Genomic DNA, 21,081 nt, shown 5'->3' on the forward strand with positions numbered 1-21,081 from the left:
AATAAGGACATTTTTGTGTGTTGTTAAATCTTGTTGATTCTAGCTGGATACAATCTGGACAGACAATCAGGTAAACGATTCCTTTACTAAAGAGGCTTGTCCAAAGGCCAACATGGGCCTATATTTAGTGAATTTCATATCCATTGGCCACCCTGTTTTCCTTATTGGTAAGTAATTATGCACACGTTTCACTTTCCCTAAAAAAAAAATTCATCAAATAAATCTTTTTCAGAAACATATTTAACTTTTAATGAAAGAATAAAAACGGTGAAAATTCATAAAATAAATACAAATAATAACATTATCATAAGTGGAAATCAAAATATTTTTATATTTTTGAAGAATTTATTGGAAAAAAATAAACAAAATCAAACAAGAAGCAAAAACAAAAGGCCTTGTGTGTGAGAGAGAGAGAGAGAGAGAGTTCGTGGGTTGCCTTGTTTCGCTTCGCTGTCGTTTCGCCGGCATAGACAGAAGAGAAGAAATTATTAGTCTTTCAGTTTGGTATCTGATTTCGACATTCCTCGCTCTGTTTGGTTTTGATTATCCAAGATGAACGATCTTCTTACTGTAAGTAACTCCCTCTTTTTATGCCAAAATTCAATTTTGATCACTGGGTTTTTACTTCTCGTTCCAAACTTTCTCTTTTTAATTTTATTTTTCTGCTTTCTTAATCTCAGATTTCATTCCCTGTTTATGTTATTACTTGGGATAGTGTTTTGTTTTTCTTTATATCAAAGAAAGGCTCCACTTTTGCCCTTCAATTCTATGATGCAAATCTGGAATCATCAAAGAAAATTTTATATATATATATATATATATATATATATTTCAAGCCTTAAAATTCAGTTCAAAGATATTGGTAGTTGAAGTTTTCCTAAGGGTGTTTAACTCAAGAATCAAGATCATAGTTAATCTCCATTTGGGTTTTGAGAGGTCTTGTTCTCTGCTATTCTTAGTCATGTTTCCTAGTCTAACTTTATTTCTGATTTGTGTCCTCTGAAGAAGGAGACCAGAATGTTTGGCATTTTGAATTGTTCTGATAGTGATGTCAGTGACATTGATTAGGTTAGGTATCTCATTCTTGTCCTGTTGGCGTCAGTGTTAACCGGCGTTAGCACTTACTTTTGAGCCAAAAAAGTGAAATAGCGGATATTGCGGTGCTATAGCACTATAGCGTAGCGCTCTGGGAGCTCACTGTTTCCGCTATTTTCCGCTTGAGGGCTTGACATAGCAGATTTTAGGCTCTCCGTGATCCGCAATTAATAACACTGAGTCTAAGGATAGTTTTTTTTCTTTTTTTTCTTGCAGGATTCATTTGTTGGTGATGCTACTTATGGCCAGCCTTCAAGACAAAATGATATTGAAATGGGAAGGCAGGATTCAAGAAGCAACTCTGATATGGGAATGGAAACTTTTAATAAGCAGGTAAACAATGCGTATACTATTTACTATTTTGTTGGTTCAAATGTTACTTTGGCCTTAGGTATTTTGTAGTTTGTGATGTTTGGATATTTGTTAGACTATATTTTACACAAGGATGAAAGCTAATTTTAGTATAAGGAGATAATGAAACTGTTAAGTCCTTCATGTTTCATGCTTTTTATTCAATATTTCAGTTGAGTATCCTACATGGGAAATCCTATTTGGCACGATTGTTTTATTAACGACACTGCACAACTTATTATGTGCCGTTGATTTCCACATGTTTAATTCTCTTCTCAATCAGAAAGCCTCCTTGCTTTCGGCCCACATCATGATTTGTTCTGGTCGTGCACTGAAATTGTCGTGTTATACAGCAGACCTCATCCTACATTTACTGATATTCTTTATGTTGTTATTAGACCCAAGAGATTGATAAACAAATTGAAAAGCTGTCCGGGCTACTTCAAAAGCTAAAGGTATCTATTATCTTCATTATTCATCACTTTTTAGCAGCAAGATCTCATCTATAACTGTTAGTTACTGAGTCAGAGTGTACTTTTGGCAGGAAGCTAATGAGGAATCAAAATCTGTTACAAAAGCATCTGCCATGAAAAGTATGTTACACTGCAATGTTTGTTATTTTTTAGTTGAAAGCATTGTTCTGAATTGGGTCATAACTTATAAGATTTTGCTTCTAACGGCACCAGTATGTATTAACATTGGTGTAGTGGGAAGTCATAACCAGACATTATCTTCCTGGAAACACTTGCAAGTGAATATTTATTTGTTTCATATCTTGATTTTTTATATATATTGCCTTTGCGGTTCTGACATTATAAATGAGTGAAATTTAATGATCTATATAAGACTAATACACATGTAACATCATTTTCAGGTATCAAGAAGAGGATGGAGAAAGATATTGATGAAGTTGGAAAGATTGCACATGGTGTCAAAGCAAAAATAGAAGCTTTAAACAGAGATGTAATTAGATACTGGCTGAATATTGTTTTAGAAGATGTCAGTTATGAGAAATATTTAATCAGGGCTTTTTTTTTTTTTGCAGAATCTAGCCAATAGACAAAAGCCTGGCTGTGAGAAGGGAACGGGCGTTGACAGGGCAAGGATGAATATGGCAAAGTAAGTTGGTAGTGCATATCTATATTCTATACTATTATACCTGAAAAACAACCTGGAAAGCTGAAATCTCTACTTTTCCATGAAACCGCAGTGCCTTGACTAAAAAGTTCAAGGATCTCATGATTGAGTTTCAGGTACGCTAGTTTCTAAAACCTAACAACCAAAGCTGTATTTCCAAGTTTAGTTCTATCTTCTCATCAATGCATTATGTTTTAGACTCTTAGGCAAAGAATACAAGATGAATATCGTGAAGTTGTCGAGAGAAGAGTTATTACAGGTTTGAATTTGAACACTTCAGCCAGCCCCTTCATAGAATAATTGTTTTGCTCTATAGTGGTACTAGATTATTTTTTATAAATATTCTGTAGCTTATTTATTAAAAAGTATAAGCTCATAATCTTCTCATGTTTTTGCCTTTGTGATTGTTTGATTCGATTGTACAGTCACGGGAAGTAGGCCAGACGATGAGGTGAGCTTGATTCATGAATTTTTTACTTGAGATGAGATATCGACTACGTATAAATTTTGTTATAATTGGCTGTTTAATGTCCGTTTTAGACAATTGATAACCTGATAGAGACTGGAAACAGTGAACAAATCTTTCAGCAGGCAATTCTCGAAGCAGGTCGAGGACAGGTACTTGGTTTATTTGACCTTTTTTTCTTCAATCTGGAAAATTACAAAATTTGCCCATAATTGTTTTATTTTGGCAACAAATCTGCAATTACGAATGTGGATATGAACTTATGATCTGTCATTTACTTGTGTGGAAAAATTGTCGCAGATTGTGAACACGGTAGAGGAAATTCAGGAGAGACATGATGCTGTGAAAGAAATTGAGAAGAAACTTCTTGATTTGCATCAGGTTTACTAGCATTAAGATTAAGATCTTTAATAGTTAATTTAGTTTATAATCATACTGATAATGTGTACATGTCTGATCCTATTTCATTACTTCTCAGATTTATCTTGACATGGCTGTCTTAGTTGATGCTCAAGGAGAGATTTTAGATAACATTGAAAGTCAGGTTAGTTCATGTTCACACACTCTTGACTTACTATTGTATGTCTGTATAGAATGCATCGCGTGTTTAGCTCAATTTGTGTTAATGGGAGGCTTGTTCAGGTTAACAATGCAGTCGATCATGTCCAGAGAGGGACATCGGCACTTCAAAATGCTAAGAAACTCCAGAAGAACTCTCGGAAATGGATGTGTATTGCCATCATTATACTGTTGATAATAGTAGCTATCATAGTTGTTGGTGTTCTCCAACCTTGGAAGAGTAACAAGGGTGCTTGAGTCAGCCCTTTAGTCCCTTTGTCCGTATATATAAGAGTTGAGTTGGTTGAGAAAGCATTTGCATGTGTCAGCGGAACATCTTAGATCAGGATTTTCGAGCTTTTATTTTGTATGATGCTTGATTTGTGTGGTGTGATTGACTTACCTTACTATACATTGGTGTGTAACATTATGAAATTCATATTCTTTGTAGCCTTCAAAAGTTTACAAGGCCTCTTATTTCATTGCACCATTTAAAGCTGCTTTTGCTGACATTTGCTAGATGTGAATCTTGCATTATTGTTTTTTCTTCAAAAGAAAGTACCTTTTCCCTACCAATTTTTTTTTTGTATAAATTCTTTATTCTTTCTTTCTTATTATGCTCCTTATTTTTCGTTTGGGGGTAATTTTTCCCAGCATCCGTTTTTCTTCATGCATCATCAATGATAGCTTCTGAAAATTAATTCCACCATGACCATCCCTGTTTCTATATGCATCATTGATGTTTTTTTTATAAGCATGCATCATCATCAATGATAGCTTTTGAAAATTAATTTCCGGAAACAATTGGCTTCGAGGCCCTGGGTGTGGTGGGCATTGGGCCTACACGGCCATACTGAGCAACCATGCCCCCTCACTAGTTCAGGCTCTAGGTTTTTCAACATTTTGAACAAATAGAAATGTTAGTAATACTCTATTTTGACACTTTATTTTTAACACTCTTTTTGATTTGTTAAAATTCATGTAAGATCCATTAAATTAAATTATATGGATCTCACTCCCAATCTAGTGGGACATACTGGGATTTTAATCAATCAATTACAGTGTTAGAAAGCATGTCAACCAAGGAGTTGCTTGCACCAAATAAAGTCATTGGTGGGTATATATCCGAACAGCCTCAATTATAAATGTGGCATTTGTTATGAACGTGTTTGCCAATTTAGACATGGAAATTGGTCCGTCCTTGCGGAAATATTTCTAGTTGATCTTTATTTTGAATAATAGTCATGAAGCTTGAATCTATCTATGATTTTATACAAGCTACTCAAATCTCATCATTATTCCAATCTTAGTGATTAATTTCTAATCATGTCCTAGTACAAATAAGTGTAGTTTAACTTCCATCTGTAGTTTGAAGCACAAGATTCATTGAGACTTTGCTCTTGAGCAAAAATTGCAGTAATAGTCATTGATTGAAAAATCAATCAAGCTTATGATTAAATACACACGTATGTATAACAAATAATGAATTTGTTTATACATAAATTGTTTTTTAATTAATAGTTATAGTTTTATATTATATCCTTTGAAATACACCCCACCCCCATTTTAGAGGAAATAGTTATAACTGATTAAATACCATAGTTGTAGTTTTCTATCATTCCTTGCTTTTCTATTTCAACTTTGTTCCATTTTTAACCCTTTTATTTCAATTTTAAATTATCTGACTACCTCAACTTTTTATGAAGTCATATTGGTAGTCCATACTCTTGCTCTAGATTGTATGAGTTTGATTTGCCTCAATTGTTTTTCTTTTGCATTTGGCCTCATTGACAAAAAAAAAACTTTGTCGTGCTTCTTGTGAATCAATGCCCACTTAGCTAATATGCTAAAAACCATTTTTGTTAGATGAGAATTTTTGTAGTTATACCTTCTATTTTCATGCGATTCACTCAATTCCTTTTAGAATGCCACACATTATTGTTGTTATAGTTGAGTATAGGCTAGGATGCACTTCTCAATCTACATTTTTTACTTTAGTTTTCAATGATAGTCATAATTCTTAACTTTTGTCCTCTTTTACTTGGTTATCTAATGTGTTGTTTTCGAATTTCTGCTTTTTAAACTTAAGTTTCGGGCCAAAAAAGTTTGATCAAATACATCATTCTTCTGATCACGCTTGAATTTTAAGAGTGAAATTTCTTCACATGCTTGAAAACCAATATATCATTCTTTTTTCCCTGCCTAGATTCAATCTATGCATAGACATATCCTGAATATTACATTAGATCATCTAGTTTTGATCAATACAAGTACAAGAACGTAGGATAATGATTAGTTCATGTTAGATTGAAATGTATGAATGATTTAAATAAATAGTGGAAAAACTAAATTTATGAGTTGCTTAAAAGAATTATGATCACTGGTAAATTGAAAAGTGAGTCTCAGTCCTGTTATCTTACAACTTGTTGCCAGCATTCTACTACTACTTCAGATTACTAATCCATTTTCTGTCCTATAAAAATGGTATTTTGTGATGAACAGGTGACAAATGCAACTGATCATGTGAGGTTGGGTAACGACGCTCTCCAAACTGCAAAGAGCTTGCAAAAGAAATCAAGGAAATGCATGATGATTGCCATCATATTGATCTTGCTCATTGCTGGCATCATTGTACTAGCTGTTTTTAAGCCATGGAAGAAGTGACCAGAAAGAGGAAAGTAATATACATATGAAAGAGATATCTCAATATTTACATCTTTTGTTCCAAGCGCAGAAAAGCTCACTTGTTAAAGTAGACTTTGATTTTATTTGCCCTTTGTCAAACTAGCTTTCTATGAATATTTGCACATGCAAATGCATAATAAAACGTCATTGATTTTTTTCACTCAGGCTCGTGAAAGGAATAAAAACTGCACTTTTGCCCCAGTAGCATTTTTCTCCTTCATGTGTAGGTAAATGAATGATAGACTTTTCGAAAGAAATTAAATAAGGTTTACGCATCCAAAGTTGGGTATGCATTCAATTGAGGTAAGCATGAATTGTCAGACTATGTTTAGTGAACACAAATGTTTGAGATTGATCAGAAGAAACCTTGAAAGGATAAGAACAGATGCCAAAAGTTCATAGACAATGGTGGCAAAACAACTAACAAGTTGAAGGAAGAAATTCATGTCCATCATCCATGTTGATGTAATTAGTTATGGTGTAGTATCCCATCATTCCATTCTCAATTGAGGTGTGGCAGAGATAGAATAATAGCCTTTTATCTAATCATATGCTTATTTCACACTTGAACATCAGCAGCTTCCTTGGAGACTTGAAGTTACAGCAAAGCCAGTACAGAAATACTTTTGTACTGGCTGCTTTTATAGTGGCTATAACTAACCCTAATATAACAAGATAAAGATCTCATGCTATGGCTAGCTATGGGGAAATTAGGTGGTAAGGCTGTCAAAATTCCAAATCATTCCAAGAATTATGGAGGATAAATGAGATATTACAGGATGATAGCATGAGTGGTCATGGAACCTGACTAAATCTTTTGGGGGGTGACAAGATCTGGATGGGTAAGTACAAAGTAAAATTACTAGCAGGTAGAACATGGCAAGTTCAATTTTAAGATACTGAATGATGCTCAGCTTTAAAATTCATAAGAACATATATTTTCCTTTTCGACATGATAACTCATCAAAGTTTGGAATGTGACTAAGGAATAAAGCTATTCTAAAGTGAGTGTCTTTAGAGAGTAAACAAAACAGCAAAAGTGTGTCTACCATTGATTTAATTTAAAATCTATCTTGATCTTTATCCTCTAAAATTTAGGGATATATATACCCACCCATACTTGTTCACTTCAGAGAAAAACTAATGTCAAAGGATCCTAGGATGAACAATTTTTCTTCATCTTTCAATAACAGAAACAATGTGTCATTGAAGAGACTCAAAATCTCATTTTTCAAATCCTCTGTTCGTGTCTTATCACACTCCTTTTTCCTTGAAAGTAGACATCATAAAAAGGAAAATGAGTATAGAACGCGTAAGGTTGCAAACACCTCAAATGGTAATAGGAGACTAATGAAGTAGAGATTCAAAATCAATCACCGGCTACCAGCTATGTGGATTAGAGAAGAAATGTCACACCCCTTAGGAAGAAGAGGAAATGCTTCAACATGAGGAAGCATTTCCTCCTCCTAAGGACGAAGTCCCTATCCTAACCCATATTAGCTGCGTAATTGATTTTGAATGTCTTTAACATGAATTATCAGATGATACATTAACTTGCAATCTTATGCTATGTATAACTCATTTTGTTCTCTACGATGCCAACCTTCAAGGAAAAAGAAGTGACACGAACATGGAATTTTATAAATGAGATTTTGAAAAGATTTTTTTTAATAGTTTTCATCTAAATCCAAGTTTTCCTTTAAACACACTAAAATTCCCATTTATACTAAGCTTCACTACAAACATCTAGACTGAGGTAAAAAAAAAAAAAAAAGATTCTAGATATAGACCATTTCACTTGACTTTTTAAAAAATTGCTTATCCAAAATCAAATTCACAAATACTTACATAAATAAGAACAAAACCTATGCTTTTGGATTCTCCACTGATCTTGCTACTTAACATACATGTAAGCTTTTGTTTTTATGAAAGTGTAGGTTTTGCAATGATTTCAGAATTCATAGATAAATAAATTTTAGTCAAAGTTATATTAGAGATAAAACGTTCCATACAAAATCACTTCAATCCAAACTGACTTGTTGATCTAAGAATTCTCAATAATATATTCTCTAATTTCCAGAGCAAGCAAACAGCATATTAATAAGATGTCGAACCCAAAAAGGAATGAAATCTAATAATCAAGGGTTTCTACCTTAAAATCTGCTTTGAATTTGATGTTCGTGTTTGGGTAGAAGATGAGAGATCCATCCATGAAGGCGAGCAGATCATTGCTGGCGAATCAGATCTGTTCATAGCCCAGAGAGAGAGAGAGACTGAGATCCTGTGTTGATGGAAAGAGAAAGCGATAGGACTCAGGGGCAGGGCAGGGTGTGATGTGCGTGTCCAACTCCAACTATTTTTCAATAATTATTAATGGAATAATAAGATAACATAATATTACATTATTACCCATTCATTGTTTAAGTCATGAGTATTTTAAATTTAAATTGAATAGTATTTTTTTTGAAATTAATTGAATAGTATTTATTATACTATTTAAATGCATCATCATTTTGTAACAAAAAAATGCATTATGATTTTTCATTTAATTATCTCACTAATTGAAATTGTGGGGGAGGTTGGTGGTGTTGACAATGTAGTGAATACTCTGTTTTTCAATGTACCAAAAAAGTGTAGCAAATACTCCTAAAAATATTTGTAGATTGACTAATTGATTGTGTTGTAGAATATTTGTAGATTACTCCTAAAAATATTCACATAACATTAAACAAATATTCACAATGAACATGAAATTAAGCAAAGATTTACATAGTAAATAAAAATGATCTACAAATAATAAAAAGAATGGGATAATAAGCAAATAAGTATCCTTCTTTCGTGTAAAATCCAAACATTGAAGCACAGCGTTAATCCTAAACCACTGAAGCAAGAGTTAATCTTAAACCATGGTCTTAGACTTTCTAGGCTTTTCTTGAATATTGTGTCTAAAAAAACATTTTGTATAGGGTAATCAGAGGGAAGAGTGGGATACTTGACCCATGTGAGACAAAAGGTAAGATAGGGCCAAAGGTAAGGTCTTGGAAAAAATATTGATATTGTCATGGAACGGTGGAAGACCATATTGCAATCACTGCAAGAAATTGGGCACATGGAGAAATATTATTGCGGCAAAATAAACATCAAGCTAACTCTATAGAAGAGCATAATCGAGAGCATCGTCTTTTCTATGTCACCCAACATTCAACTGATGGAAGAAGAGGAAGATAGTTCTTGTATAGCGATTGAATCAATCATGTGGCCATGGATGAGAGTATTTTCAAAAACATTAATAGATATGTCAAAGTAAAAGTTTGTTTGGAGATGGCACATGAAAGAGTCAAAAGGAAAAGACATTGTCATGGTGGAGACAAAGAAATGTATAATACTCAAGCATGATGCCACGCCTCAAGTACCCTCAAGGGAAAGACATTTCTTACTGCATATCATTCCTTACTTGAGGGCACCCCTCGTCATTGTATTTTTTTTTCTGCTCTTACGTCTCTTAAACTTCTTGTCTATACTATAGTGATGCAGATTGAGATGATTTTCCAAATACTCGGAGGTTGGTGCATGTTCCTTGGTTTTGTCCTGATTTCTCGGAAGAGTAAAAAGCAAGTCCAAGTTTCTAAGTCATCCACTGAGTCTGAATATTGTGCTATGCTTATAGCTTGTTTGGAAATCATTTGGCCCTGTGGTTTGTTGGCTGAACTCGGACACTCTCACCATGATGCCATGCCTCTTTAGATTAAAGTGCTATTCAATTTGCCACCAATCCAGATTTTCATGAGCACACTAAACATATTGAAGTGGGACTACCACTCCATTTGTGAGACTTTTAATGATCGTGTTATCTCTCTTTCTCATATCTCCTCACAACTTGAGCTTGCAAAGATATTTTCACTAAAGTTGTCCCTCGTCCCATCACCGATTTCTACTTAATAAATTGATGCTTCTTGATAACCATGTTATTTTTTAGGGGAATGTTAATAAGCAAATAAGTTATTATCCTTCTTTCGTGTTTTATGTTATATCAAATATCAATTATAAATAGAATCTTCCAAGTTCCAATACAAATGGTAAATACACGGGTAGGCCTGCACTAAGTAGGATTTGCAGGACAAGGCAGCCACAAGAGGTATATAACATTTCAAGATGGAGATATCATCACACCAATCAATATGCAAAGATGGAGAACATTAAAAACAATGCCTTTTATAGTAGCTGCTTCTTTTTATGGCCAATTTCTAATACAAAGTCACTGTCACAAGACTCAAGCACTCAAAAATATCTTGCTCCAAGAGTGAACACCAGTCTCTCTGGCACTTCATTAACTACTCGAGTATCTTGAAGTCCAATACTTCTCTATTTCCTCAGCTGTTCTTCCAGGAATTCTTCCAGCAATTAAAGGCCACCTAAGAAAGAAGATAGAATTTTAATAAGCACTGTCTTCAAAAGGTTGATAGAAGATAGGTTTTACAAAGCAGAGTATCACATACTTACCTCTCCCCTACCAGTTTATACATCCTGATAATAAGAAACTCCTCATCTTCAGAAAACTCATTCTTGGAAGCTTGACCGGATTGCTCTTCAGAAAAGGAAAAAAAGAACATCACACCTCCCTGAATCTAAATGAAGTATGCCTTATTTGACTAAAAACAAAGTACAAGGTAGCTAGCTAGCTGAGAGAAAAAAATAAAATTTTATACCATCATGTCTTGGAATCGAAATAATTTGTTGCAGTTGTTGATCCACCAATAAAATTGTGTTATACCATTTAATAAACACTCACGTAAGGTTAAAATTGTGTCTTAAAATAATATGGTACAATTTTATTAATGGGACAGACATAAATCTTAATCTGATATCTTGCACTTATTATGATATGTGTAAAAGCTTAGAATGTTACTATACTAGTTTTCACAACCTTACATTTTCTAAAAAAACCACTATAAAGACCAGATAAAAGAAAGAAAAAATCATTGAATCATCAAAGTGATCCCAAACAAGAGAAGGGCCACAAGAAAAAGATTCAGCAACTACATATTCAAAAGAAGAACAAGTCACAGCAAGAATCAATTCATGTGAAAACTCAAAACCTGCATGCACTGAATAAGGAATATTATTAGTAGACTCTAAAAGAGAAGCATATATACCAGAAGAAACTGCTGAAATTTTGTCAGAAGAGCGACCAGTGTCGGCCATTTGAAAGAATTGAAGAATTGAGAAGAGGATAAGGTATGTTGTGAAGTTTGAGTATACTTCAGTGAATAAATTGTGGTTGAGACTTGAGAGTGAGGGGGGGGGGGGGGGGGCTATGCTATTATTATCTGAGGGAGGTATATTAATAGGAGTAGTAGAAGCAAGTGATTGATTTCAAAGGAATTATGGTTGCCGAGATAGAGACTAGTGAAGAATGAGCGGTGGAGGGTGGAGACAGAGTAGTGAGAGGAATGGTAGTTGAAGGAGGTTGACCATTTAAGTGTTTCTTTGTTAGGTAAGTTGCACAGTCATTGTTTGTTGAACATAAATTTTTGTAAACAGGTTTGTTGGGCGAATGAAAAAAAAAATTCTCTACTCACATATATATTTTTTACATCGGAAAGATAAATTGCACATTTCAGGGATTTGATCCCTAGACCTCTCCACCCAACCCATTACCCATATGTTTCAGAGCTCTTACCATTTGGGCTATCATTCGAGACATCTTCATAAATATCTATGAAAAGTGATTAATATAAATATATTTTATATTCACAAAAAAGTTGTTATTTAATTGAAAAGATGGTAGTTTGTAAGTTTGTGTAGTAACTTATTTTGAAGGGGAAAAAGCTTTTAGTGGTTAAATCACTCCCTTTCAAAATATAAGTTGTTGTTTAAGGTTGTGCACGAGTATTAAGAACTCATCATTTGATAAATATTTTGATTGGAAGAGTCTTATTTAAAGTTAACTTGTATTAAGGAGTGAAAAATGTGATTATTGATTAAGTATATAGTGCGAGTTGTAATAGGTGTAAATTGGAGGTAACAGGTAAGAAATATAATATTAAATCAGGATATAAAAGAAAAAAAAGTTAGAAAAATACTTTAAATTTACAAAACAACCATAATCACACCGATCAGTCATGAGATTTCTATTTGTATTGGTTTGAAGTAACTTTTATACTTCATTTCAATATATTTCTAATAACTTATTTAAAAAAGAAAGGGATGTATCCACAATGCAACCATTTTCACTTGAGGTGATGTATCCACAATCCACATAGTGCATGAGGTTTGACTTTTGAGGTGATGTATCCACGTACTAAGTAAAATAGTATTTACTTCAAAATTATATATATTGTTGCTTAGGAAAAATTTTAAGATTAAAATATAAATTATTCAAAGTGAATGCAATTGTGTCAACTTATACACTACAAAAGAATAGTATTTGGGCCATCTAATTCCTCCATTTGAGTTATTTTCTTGCATAACATTATTTTTTTATTTAAAATGTTGTTTATAACATCATAAAGCTTGTGTCATTTTTATTTATCAATAATTAGTCCACATTGGTTGACATCTGAACATTCTTACATCAGTTTTGGTCTCTCATAAACTTATTTAATCAAATTTAGTCTCTTTCTTCCTCCTCTTTCTCATCCCACCCACCACACTTTTCCCTATTGTTTCCCGCGAGCCATCAAAACCATTATCTCCCAGTTAAAATTGACATTCTGCCCATTCCCTAACCTCCATAAAAAATATTTAGGGTTAAATAAACTGTTGGTCCTTGAATTATAACGAGATTTTGGTTCCGTCCTTATACTAAAATTTTGGTGATTTACATTCCTATATAAATTAGATACAAAGTAGATATAGATAAGTGGCAAGATATGGTCAAGCCACTAAGCCCAACAATCAAGAAAGATTACCTGAGGTACTATTTCTAATCACTATCTGATTCTGATTATACTTAACTATAACCCAAATCCTTCCTAATTACAATGTATGAAAGCTGTAGTGTTTAGAGTAATAATTTTCTTTGTGGATTCACTTTGTTAATAATATCTGTTATGATGGAACATCATTTCATTTGAGAAATTTTTGGTGGTGTTAGGGACATAGGGGGGAAGCATAGAAACTTCCCACTTTTCATTAGGGTGTTAAGTGAAGTGATTTGGTGGTTAAAGAATCAGAATTGAGAAGATCACATACATTAATAATATGTAATGTAAAAGTGACCAAGTCCTAAAGCTAATGAGAATTTAGAAAGATTTCTTTAATTTTGGAATAAGGGGAAGGTTTTGCAGGTGAAAAGTACATAATCTTTCATCATTACATATCTTGACAGTGGTAATTTTTCTATTGTTGGAAATTAAGCCACTAAATTATGGTCAGGGATTAAATTTCATGGCATGCTATTGATATTCTTGTTTAAGTTAGTGGAGGGGAGAGGTCTCTGCCTTCTTTCTGAATTCATTAATTTACAGGGAAGTGCAATGTGACCATCATAGCCCTCTTTTTCATGAGCACCTGTTTTTTACATGTTAATCAGGTGAGAGGGCACCAAAGAATATCAATAGAAAATACTTTAAGTACTCTTTATCTAACAGTATCAAATATCCAATTTCTTTTGTTTGTTTCTGCGTACACAGAGGATTTCCTCTTTCACAAAACTATCTAATTTTCTACATCTTCCATTTTCTTGATACCCCCTCTATCTAACTAACTAACTTCTCTATCTGTTCATAACTACCATCTTAAGTCTTAACTATCTAAATTCTCTAGCATTTCCCTTCCCCTCTCCTAACATACAACACAAAATAGAAACTAAATTCTCTATCATTTACCTTTCACAAAATAGCATTTCAGATTACATAATGAACCAATTGTCCAAAATAGTGAAGATGAAGCAAATCACAAACCAGTTGAACCATCAGTCCCAAATCAAGATAAAAAATGAAAAAAAAAAAACTAGATCTCAAAATGTCAAAGGAAGCAATTTATACCTTAAATTTAAGCTACTAAAAGTAAGAATCAGAACAAGAAGTGCAGCAAAAAAAGATCATAAACAAGGAATCAGAAATTCATCATTATGAAGAAACGTAAATGGAGGAATTGATAGTGTTTGTCAATTGCCTACTATAGGGATCAATTTCTTTAAGTGAAAAACAAGAAACTATAGCAGACTGCATATCAAGTAGATCGAAAGACAGACAAAATTTATGAAGAAACGATGAACTTTGAGGCTACTGAACCTTCCCATTTTGAAAGGGTACCAAAGCAATGCCTTGAGCTAAATTGTATTGAATTTTTCTATTAAAGTTGTCCCCAAGTCAAGGTCGTGCGCATTAAGTCGCAACCTTATTCTGGTGGATTTTCCATCACCCTCATAGGCCATGTTGCTTAAAAATGGGATGGTTAATGAATAATAAATGTCATTTTCCCTGTCTAAGTGTATCCAGAATTCCACCTTATATTAGTAATTTATCTCATTTTCCCTGCCAATGCCATTCCTTTCCAAGTCTCATTTGCTACCAACAATGTGGGGAGCGTGAGTGATGCTTTTTAGTCAAGCCACCATCGAATGAGAATGAGAGAAAGAAAGAAAAAGCATAAACGACCAGAATGTTACTTTAATGTTTGCAGTCTGTTAATTTTTCTCCTAGTGTCTTGGATGCAAACCGGGCTTCGATCCAACATTATATATACTGATATAGAGCTCTCCTAGTTACTCACTCAAATTCCAAGACCCTACTTCCTCAATTCAAATGAAGCTTTTTCCTCTCATGTTTCCTGCATCTTTATTTTGGTTATACCTTATTCTCTTTACTTTCAAACACTGCCCAAAAACAACTGCTTCTATTTCCAGAAACCAAACAGACCATCTAGCATTGCTCAAATTCAAGGAACAAATCTCTTATGACCCATATGGAATTCTAGATTCTTGGAATCATTCTACCCACTTTTGCATGTGGCATGGAATTACATGCAGCTCCAAGCACCGAAGAGTAACAGAGTTGAGCTTAACAGGGTATCAGTTGCTTGGAACATTGTCTCCTCATGTTGGCAATCTCTCTTTTCTCAAAAAACTCAACCTCACAAAAAACAACTTTCACGGAAATATCCCACAAGAATTGGGTCGGTTGGTACGGTTGCAGGTACTGCATCTCACAAATAACACCTTTGCAGGGGGGATTCCTACAAACCTAACAACTTGCTTTGATCTCAAATACGTGGAAATAATCTGACTGGCCAGATACCGATTGAAATTAGCTCTCTCCAGAAACTTCAGGTATTGGAAGTTGTGCACAACAATTTAACTGGTGAAGTCCCTCCATTCATAGGGAATCTTTCATTCTTAACGTTTTTCTCGGTGAGTCATAATAACATGGAGGGAAATATTCGAGAAGAAATGTGTCATCTCAAAAACTTGAGATTTCTAAAAGTGAGTGTGAACAAATTGTCAGGTACATTTCCTCCTTGTATTTACAACATGTCATCTCTTACTATCTTCTCAGCTGGAGTAAATGAATTTGATGGCTCTCTTCCACCCAACATGTTTCACACCCTCCCCAATCTCAAAGATTTTTCAATTGGCGGGAATCGAATCTCAGGTCCAATCCCCACTTCTCTTTCAAATGCTTCAACCCTTGAAGTACTTGAAATTAGTGGAAATAATTTCATCGGACAAGTTCCAAGTCTAGAGAAGCTGCAACATCTTCGGTGGGTGCAAATGTTTTCTAATTATCTAGGTGACAAATCAACTAATGATTTGGACTTTCTGAAATCACTCACGAATTGTAGTAAGTTGCAACATCTGGTTATAGCCGATAACAATTTTGGAGGTCCTTTGCCAAATTCCGTGGGCAATTTATCATCCCAACTCAGTTACCTTGACCTTGAGGATAATTACATATCAGGAAAAATTCCTGTTGAATTAGGAAATCTAATTAACCTAATTCTCTTGAACATGGAGAGTAACCACTTTGAAGGAACAATTCCGGTTGCTTTTGGGAAGTTTCAGAAGATGCAATTATTAGAGTTGGGGGGAAATAAGATGTCAGGAGATATTCCAGCCTCCCTTGGAAACCTAACTCAGTTGTTTCATTTGGGTTTAGAGGAAAACAACTTAGAAGGAAATATTCCTCCAAGTATCGGAAACTGTCAAAAGTTACAATACTTAGACCTTTCAAGAAACAACCTCAAAGGAACCATACCTGTTGAGGTTTTTAATCTGTCCTCATTAACAAATTTACTAGACTTGTCACACAACTCACTGAGTGGCAGTCTACCAGTAGAAGTGGGAAGGCTGAAAAATATTGATTGGCTAGGTGTCTCTGAAAATCAACTGTCAGGTAATATTCCACAAACTATTGGAGAATGCATAAGCTTGGAGTACCTTTTTTTACAAGGGAACTCCTTCCATGGAATCATTCCATCCTCTTTGACTTCACTCAAAGGTCTTTTACAATTAGATCTATCACAAAACCGCTTGTCTGGGTCAATTCCTAAGGATCTACAGAATATTTCCTATTTGGAATACTTCAATGTTTCCTTCAACTTGTTGGAGGGACAAGTACCAACAAAAGGTGTCTTTCAAAATGTCAGTGCATTGGTGATGACAGGAAACAAAAAACTTTGTGGGGGTATTCCAGAGCTGCATCTACTGCCATGTCCTGTCAAAAGTATGAAGCATGTAAAACACCATAGTTTCAAGTTGATAGCAGTAGTAGTTAGTCAAAAAGCTATTTCTTGTTGGTGAGATCATTTTTGAATTTTAAATGCTTTACTGTATAGTTTTTCCTTCCAGTAAATTGCTTATGTAGTTAATATTCGTTTTTTTCTGCCTCAATCTTGGTATGTATTTAAATTTTTATCCTGTGCTACGAAAGTAATAGGCTTATTCTTTCTCCAATTTCAGGTGTTCCTGCTCGTGTCTATGAAGCATAATGCACTGCAATTTGAGTTCAACCATCGGTGTGGATTTGTTCAATAAATTTCCTCCTGTTCTAGCCATTTGCATTTATGAGTTCATCTTTCATGTAACATCTATTAATAGTCGATGAATGCAATACTATATCTAAGTGATGGACTTATAGTACTTTCCATACTTATTTCCATTATGATCAGACGTAACGTAATTATCCAAATTTTACAGCAAAATTAAACATCAGCGAAATAGCCGAGAACTCTTTCTAGCTTCAATTTTTTTAATATAAAGGATGAAGTTCACAAAGGTAAACAAAAATTAACTAATGAATCATATGGATATCCTAACTCAATAGCAGGGTGCTCAACGGTATCAATAAACAATAAACAAAAGCAGAACACACCTCACGTTTTACTAGCTCATTGCAACTGATCTCAATAACAGAGATATTGGATGTTGTATTGGTGAAAACTAATCTTTGAGAGTCACAATACTGAGCAAACTCACATTTGCATAGCATAAACTGCCTTAACCAAGTACACAGAAAACGTTAATTTAACACAAGAAATTTTCACTACTAAAAAAAAGCAAATCAACGATTGAAAGATTCAATTAATGACAAAATTTATGATAGAATATCAATCGTAACGGAATATCTTGCTACTACTAAATTTTAATGAAAATTATAGTTCGTAACAAATTAGTGACGATTTTTTTTTCTTTGTCATCCTCCTATCCTCCTATTACCCTATTGAGCAGTCATTTTCTGCTTCTTGCAACTGGCAAAAGGATCATTTAATACTCTAAGCATAGTCTCAATGACCGAGAAAATTTGACACATAACAAACAATAAACTAAATTAGAATTTTCTAAGGTTGACCTCAAGTCAAGGAGTATGCATTACTCTATGCATTATTATAATTTAAAAGGGTTGTCTAAATGACCCATGATAAAGTTTGGGTTAAATAACCCATCATCCAATCACATTTGAGATAAATGAGTTGGAAATAAATTAATAAATAAAATATAGAAATTCCAACTCACTTATCTCCAATGTGATTGGATGATGGGTTATTTAACCCAAACTTTATCATGGGTCATTTAGACAACCCCTAATTTAAATTGTAATTTTCTAAGGTTGACCTGCCATACAATGAACTTATGTTCAATTCTTCAAGGTTGACACCAAGTCAATGAATGCCATGGCATATACGTAACTGTAGGATATTAGATGGAAGGAACCTCTGCTGGTATCGTAATCATATAAGAAAATCAAGGTTTCATTTCACATTCGTCCTCCTCTCTTTTCTTTTGAATGGACAGATAATAAGTTGTTAAGGTAAGGAAGTCCCACTATCGAATAAAAGAGGAAAATTTCTACAAAGTCAAATTCTAATCCGTTTTCCATTGGCTCAGTATCAAGTTCAGCAACATATCATAATAAATGTGTGTGTATGTATGAAACGTATTCTGTGGTGTATTTATTTCTTTGATACCAGTATACCACACACTCAACCATCAAACCCCAACATATATACGTATATAGAGCTATCTATTTATATATGTAACTAATTAAAGATACTCACTCAAATTCCAGTATCCTCTTTATATATTTCCTTAACCAAATGAAGCCTTTTTCTCTCTTGTTTTCTGCATCTTCATTTTCCAGGTTTATCCTTGCTATGTTTCTATTCACTTCAATTATATATGAATTTAGTTAAATCTGTTCATGGTGCTAAGCCTATTTTTTTACTTGTTAATCCATTTGTCAAGCACCCATTTTAGTTAATTAGTGATAGCTAATTCCTTAGTACCTAATCCTAATTAACTAGATATTTAATTTCAAGTTCAGGCTAACACAAATGAATTGCTACCCTTATCCCTAAGTTGTAGAAACCCTTATTCAATTTCTTCCTAGATCCCTATCATCTACCAATTTCCCAATAGTGCACACAATATCATGAAACTCACTCGCGATTGGATTCAATAAAAACAAAGAAGAAATTCATGAACTAACATAACCATTCATATATAACTGAAATGTATCAAAGCATAAGCTAGAGCAAACAGTTAGAAGTCAAGAAAGGACCACAAATCTAAATAGCTAGAATCAACAATGGCCAGATCACCTCCTATCATACGACTCCATCAATGCATAACCTTCGAATAAGATCTAATCGATATCCATATCAAAAGCGGGAAGGTCCTCATCATCTAATGCGCACCATGGGTGGTGCTCAACTCTGTCTTTTTATCTTCACTGTTAGTGTTAGATCCCGTTTTTCCATATCAATCACTCCCATATTTTATGAATCCTCCAGATCCAGAAATCTCACTCCTAAACAGAGTTTTCAAACGTGCCTTGAATCATTTCATCGGTACAAAAGATGATTAGTTCATCATAGTCATAAGAAACAATTCAAGAAGAAGGTAGTAAAGCATCAAAACTACAACAGAAACCTGAAAGGGGATCCTAAAGAACTCCTTATCTACCTCCCAATGTCTCCAAAAGTTGTCAAACGTCAAAAGATATCCAAATAGGGTTGAAAAATTCAAGTTATATAACATATTTTCGTAACAGGTTTTAGAGCACAAATTTTAGGCACAATTCGTGCTACTTTCATGTTAGAATTTCTAGAATCGGCTTATATCGTGCTATAACACCAATTCCAAGAAAAATCGGCGCTACTCTCATGCTAGAATTTTCATAACTAGTTTCCGTCGCGCTAAAGCACGGTTTCCAGGCTAAAAAAGGTACGAGTTTCATGTTAGAACAGTGCATCTCTAATGAATGCATTTTTTACTTGATTTTCTTCCTTTTTCCTTTATCTCCTCCTATCATATGGCACCATCGATGCATAACCTTCAAATAAGATCTAATCGATATCCATAAGAAAAGAGGGAGGGTCATCATCATCTAATACGGCACCATCTTCATCGTCCTTCCTCCTCCTCCCTCTTTCTTCTCCACATTCTCTTAAAGTAAACAAAATGACATTTGTCATCAAACCATGCACACTTCTTCCTCCTTGTTCACGTGAAGTAAACAATTGAGATTTCTAATCAACTCATACCGAAAAACTACTAGTTTTCCTCCCAGGAAGAACTCAGGAGTTAGCTTTGATCATCTTCATGCTCAAGAGCTTTTCAGCTCTAGGAGCTGTTCAGTTGCAAGCCATCAAGATTCTATCTTTGCTTGCAAAATGATACCTTTTAATGGCTCCAAGTCAAAGAACATGTTTGGTGCAAGAAGTTTACCAGATCTAGCATACGAGGTAAAGCTTGGGCACGTCATAAGAATGAGTTCATCTGATGAAAGAAAACTTTTAAATACTATAGTCCCTGGTGAGATTTCATATTATACAAAGCTTTGGAGGATCAAAGGAAGAATATTTTATAGGTACAGATCTTATGTTTTTTTTTATAAACATTGTTCTTGTATTTGTTGTTATGACTTAGAATGTCAGAAAATGTAACGTGAGATAAGCCTTCATGTTAGGTATCAACCTACTTATTCTACCACAACAACATCTATGATCAACTCCTTCACTATCAGGTCCACATTCTTCCTCATACAGTAAGAGGAATCACCGGCTTCGGATCATGTTGAAGGTGAACTTCCCAACCACCAACAAGACCGGAACAATTCCCAAGGCATTGGACACCAAAATGAAGATGTCCAACTGATGAATAAGTGCATAAAAGATCCAACAAAAGTGGCTCATCAGCTTAGTAATCCACACTTGTCATTTCAATCCAGTTTTCTTTTGGAGAATTTGTACCATCTCAAAGATGGTCACACCAACATTCCAAGCCAAGGAGCATGAGCCTACAATTACTACTCTTGCACATTTGACATCATATTCAACTAGAGTCC

General features: G+C 34.2%; 1 protein-coding gene, 1 long non-coding RNA gene and 1 pseudogene across 3 annotated transcripts; 2 read left to right on the plus strand and 1 right to left on the minus strand.

Moving 5' to 3' along the window:
* The first annotated feature begins 370 nt into the window (after positions 1–370).
* LOC130748718 (syntaxin-132) lies at positions 371–6,478 on the plus strand. Of its 2 annotated transcripts, none has more exons than XM_057601964.1 (13): positions 371–570; positions 1,312–1,428; positions 1,845–1,901; positions 1,991–2,039; positions 2,321–2,409; positions 2,492–2,565; positions 2,657–2,699; positions 2,782–2,842; positions 3,009–3,034; positions 3,124–3,201; positions 3,350–3,430; positions 3,528–3,593; positions 6,110–6,478. In XM_057601964.1, the coding sequence occupies exons 1-13, from the start codon at positions 553–555 to the stop codon at positions 6,269–6,271; spliced, it is 921 nt and encodes a 306-aa protein (XP_057457947.1). In that variant the 5' UTR covers positions 371–552; the 3' UTR covers positions 6,272–6,478. The 2 variants fall into 2 exon arrangements, with proteins under 2 accessions (XP_057457947.1, XP_057457946.1); XM_057601963.1 differs by lacking the exon at positions 6,110–6,478 and adding an exon at positions 3,692–4,119 and having other exon boundaries at positions 378–570.
* Positions 5,966–8,641, minus strand: LOC130748719 (uncharacterized). The gene is made up of 2 exons (XR_009022763.1): positions 8,445–8,641; positions 5,966–7,126 (listed from the first exon to the last, which is right to left on the minus strand). It is a non-coding gene; the product is annotated as an uncharacterized LOC130748719 (long non-coding RNA).
* Positions 8,642–14,795: 6,154 nt separating this feature from the next.
* On the plus strand, positions 14,796–17,362 carry LOC130749217 (probable LRR receptor-like serine/threonine-protein kinase At3g47570; annotated as a pseudogene).
* The last annotated feature ends 3,719 nt before the right edge of the window (positions 17,363–21,081 follow it).

The sequence above is a fragment of the Lotus japonicus genome, chromosome 3 (genome assembly GCF_012489685.1).
Source record: "Lotus japonicus ecotype B-129 chromosome 3, LjGifu_v1.2".
Taxonomy (NCBI): Eukaryota; Viridiplantae; Streptophyta; class Magnoliopsida; order Fabales; family Fabaceae; genus Lotus; species Lotus japonicus.

Bases quoted from the DNA above. Each gene is read 5' to 3' on its own strand.
- LOC130748718 (XM_057601963.1), top strand. The intron at 2,566-2,656 runs GTAAGTTGGTAG...ATGAAACCGCAG, and splicing joins GCAAGGATGAATATGGCAAA to TGCCTTGACTAAAAAGTTCA. The intron at 3,431-3,527 runs GTTTACTAGCAT...ATTACTTCTCAG, and splicing joins AACTTCTTGATTTGCATCAG to ATTTATCTTGACATGGCTGT.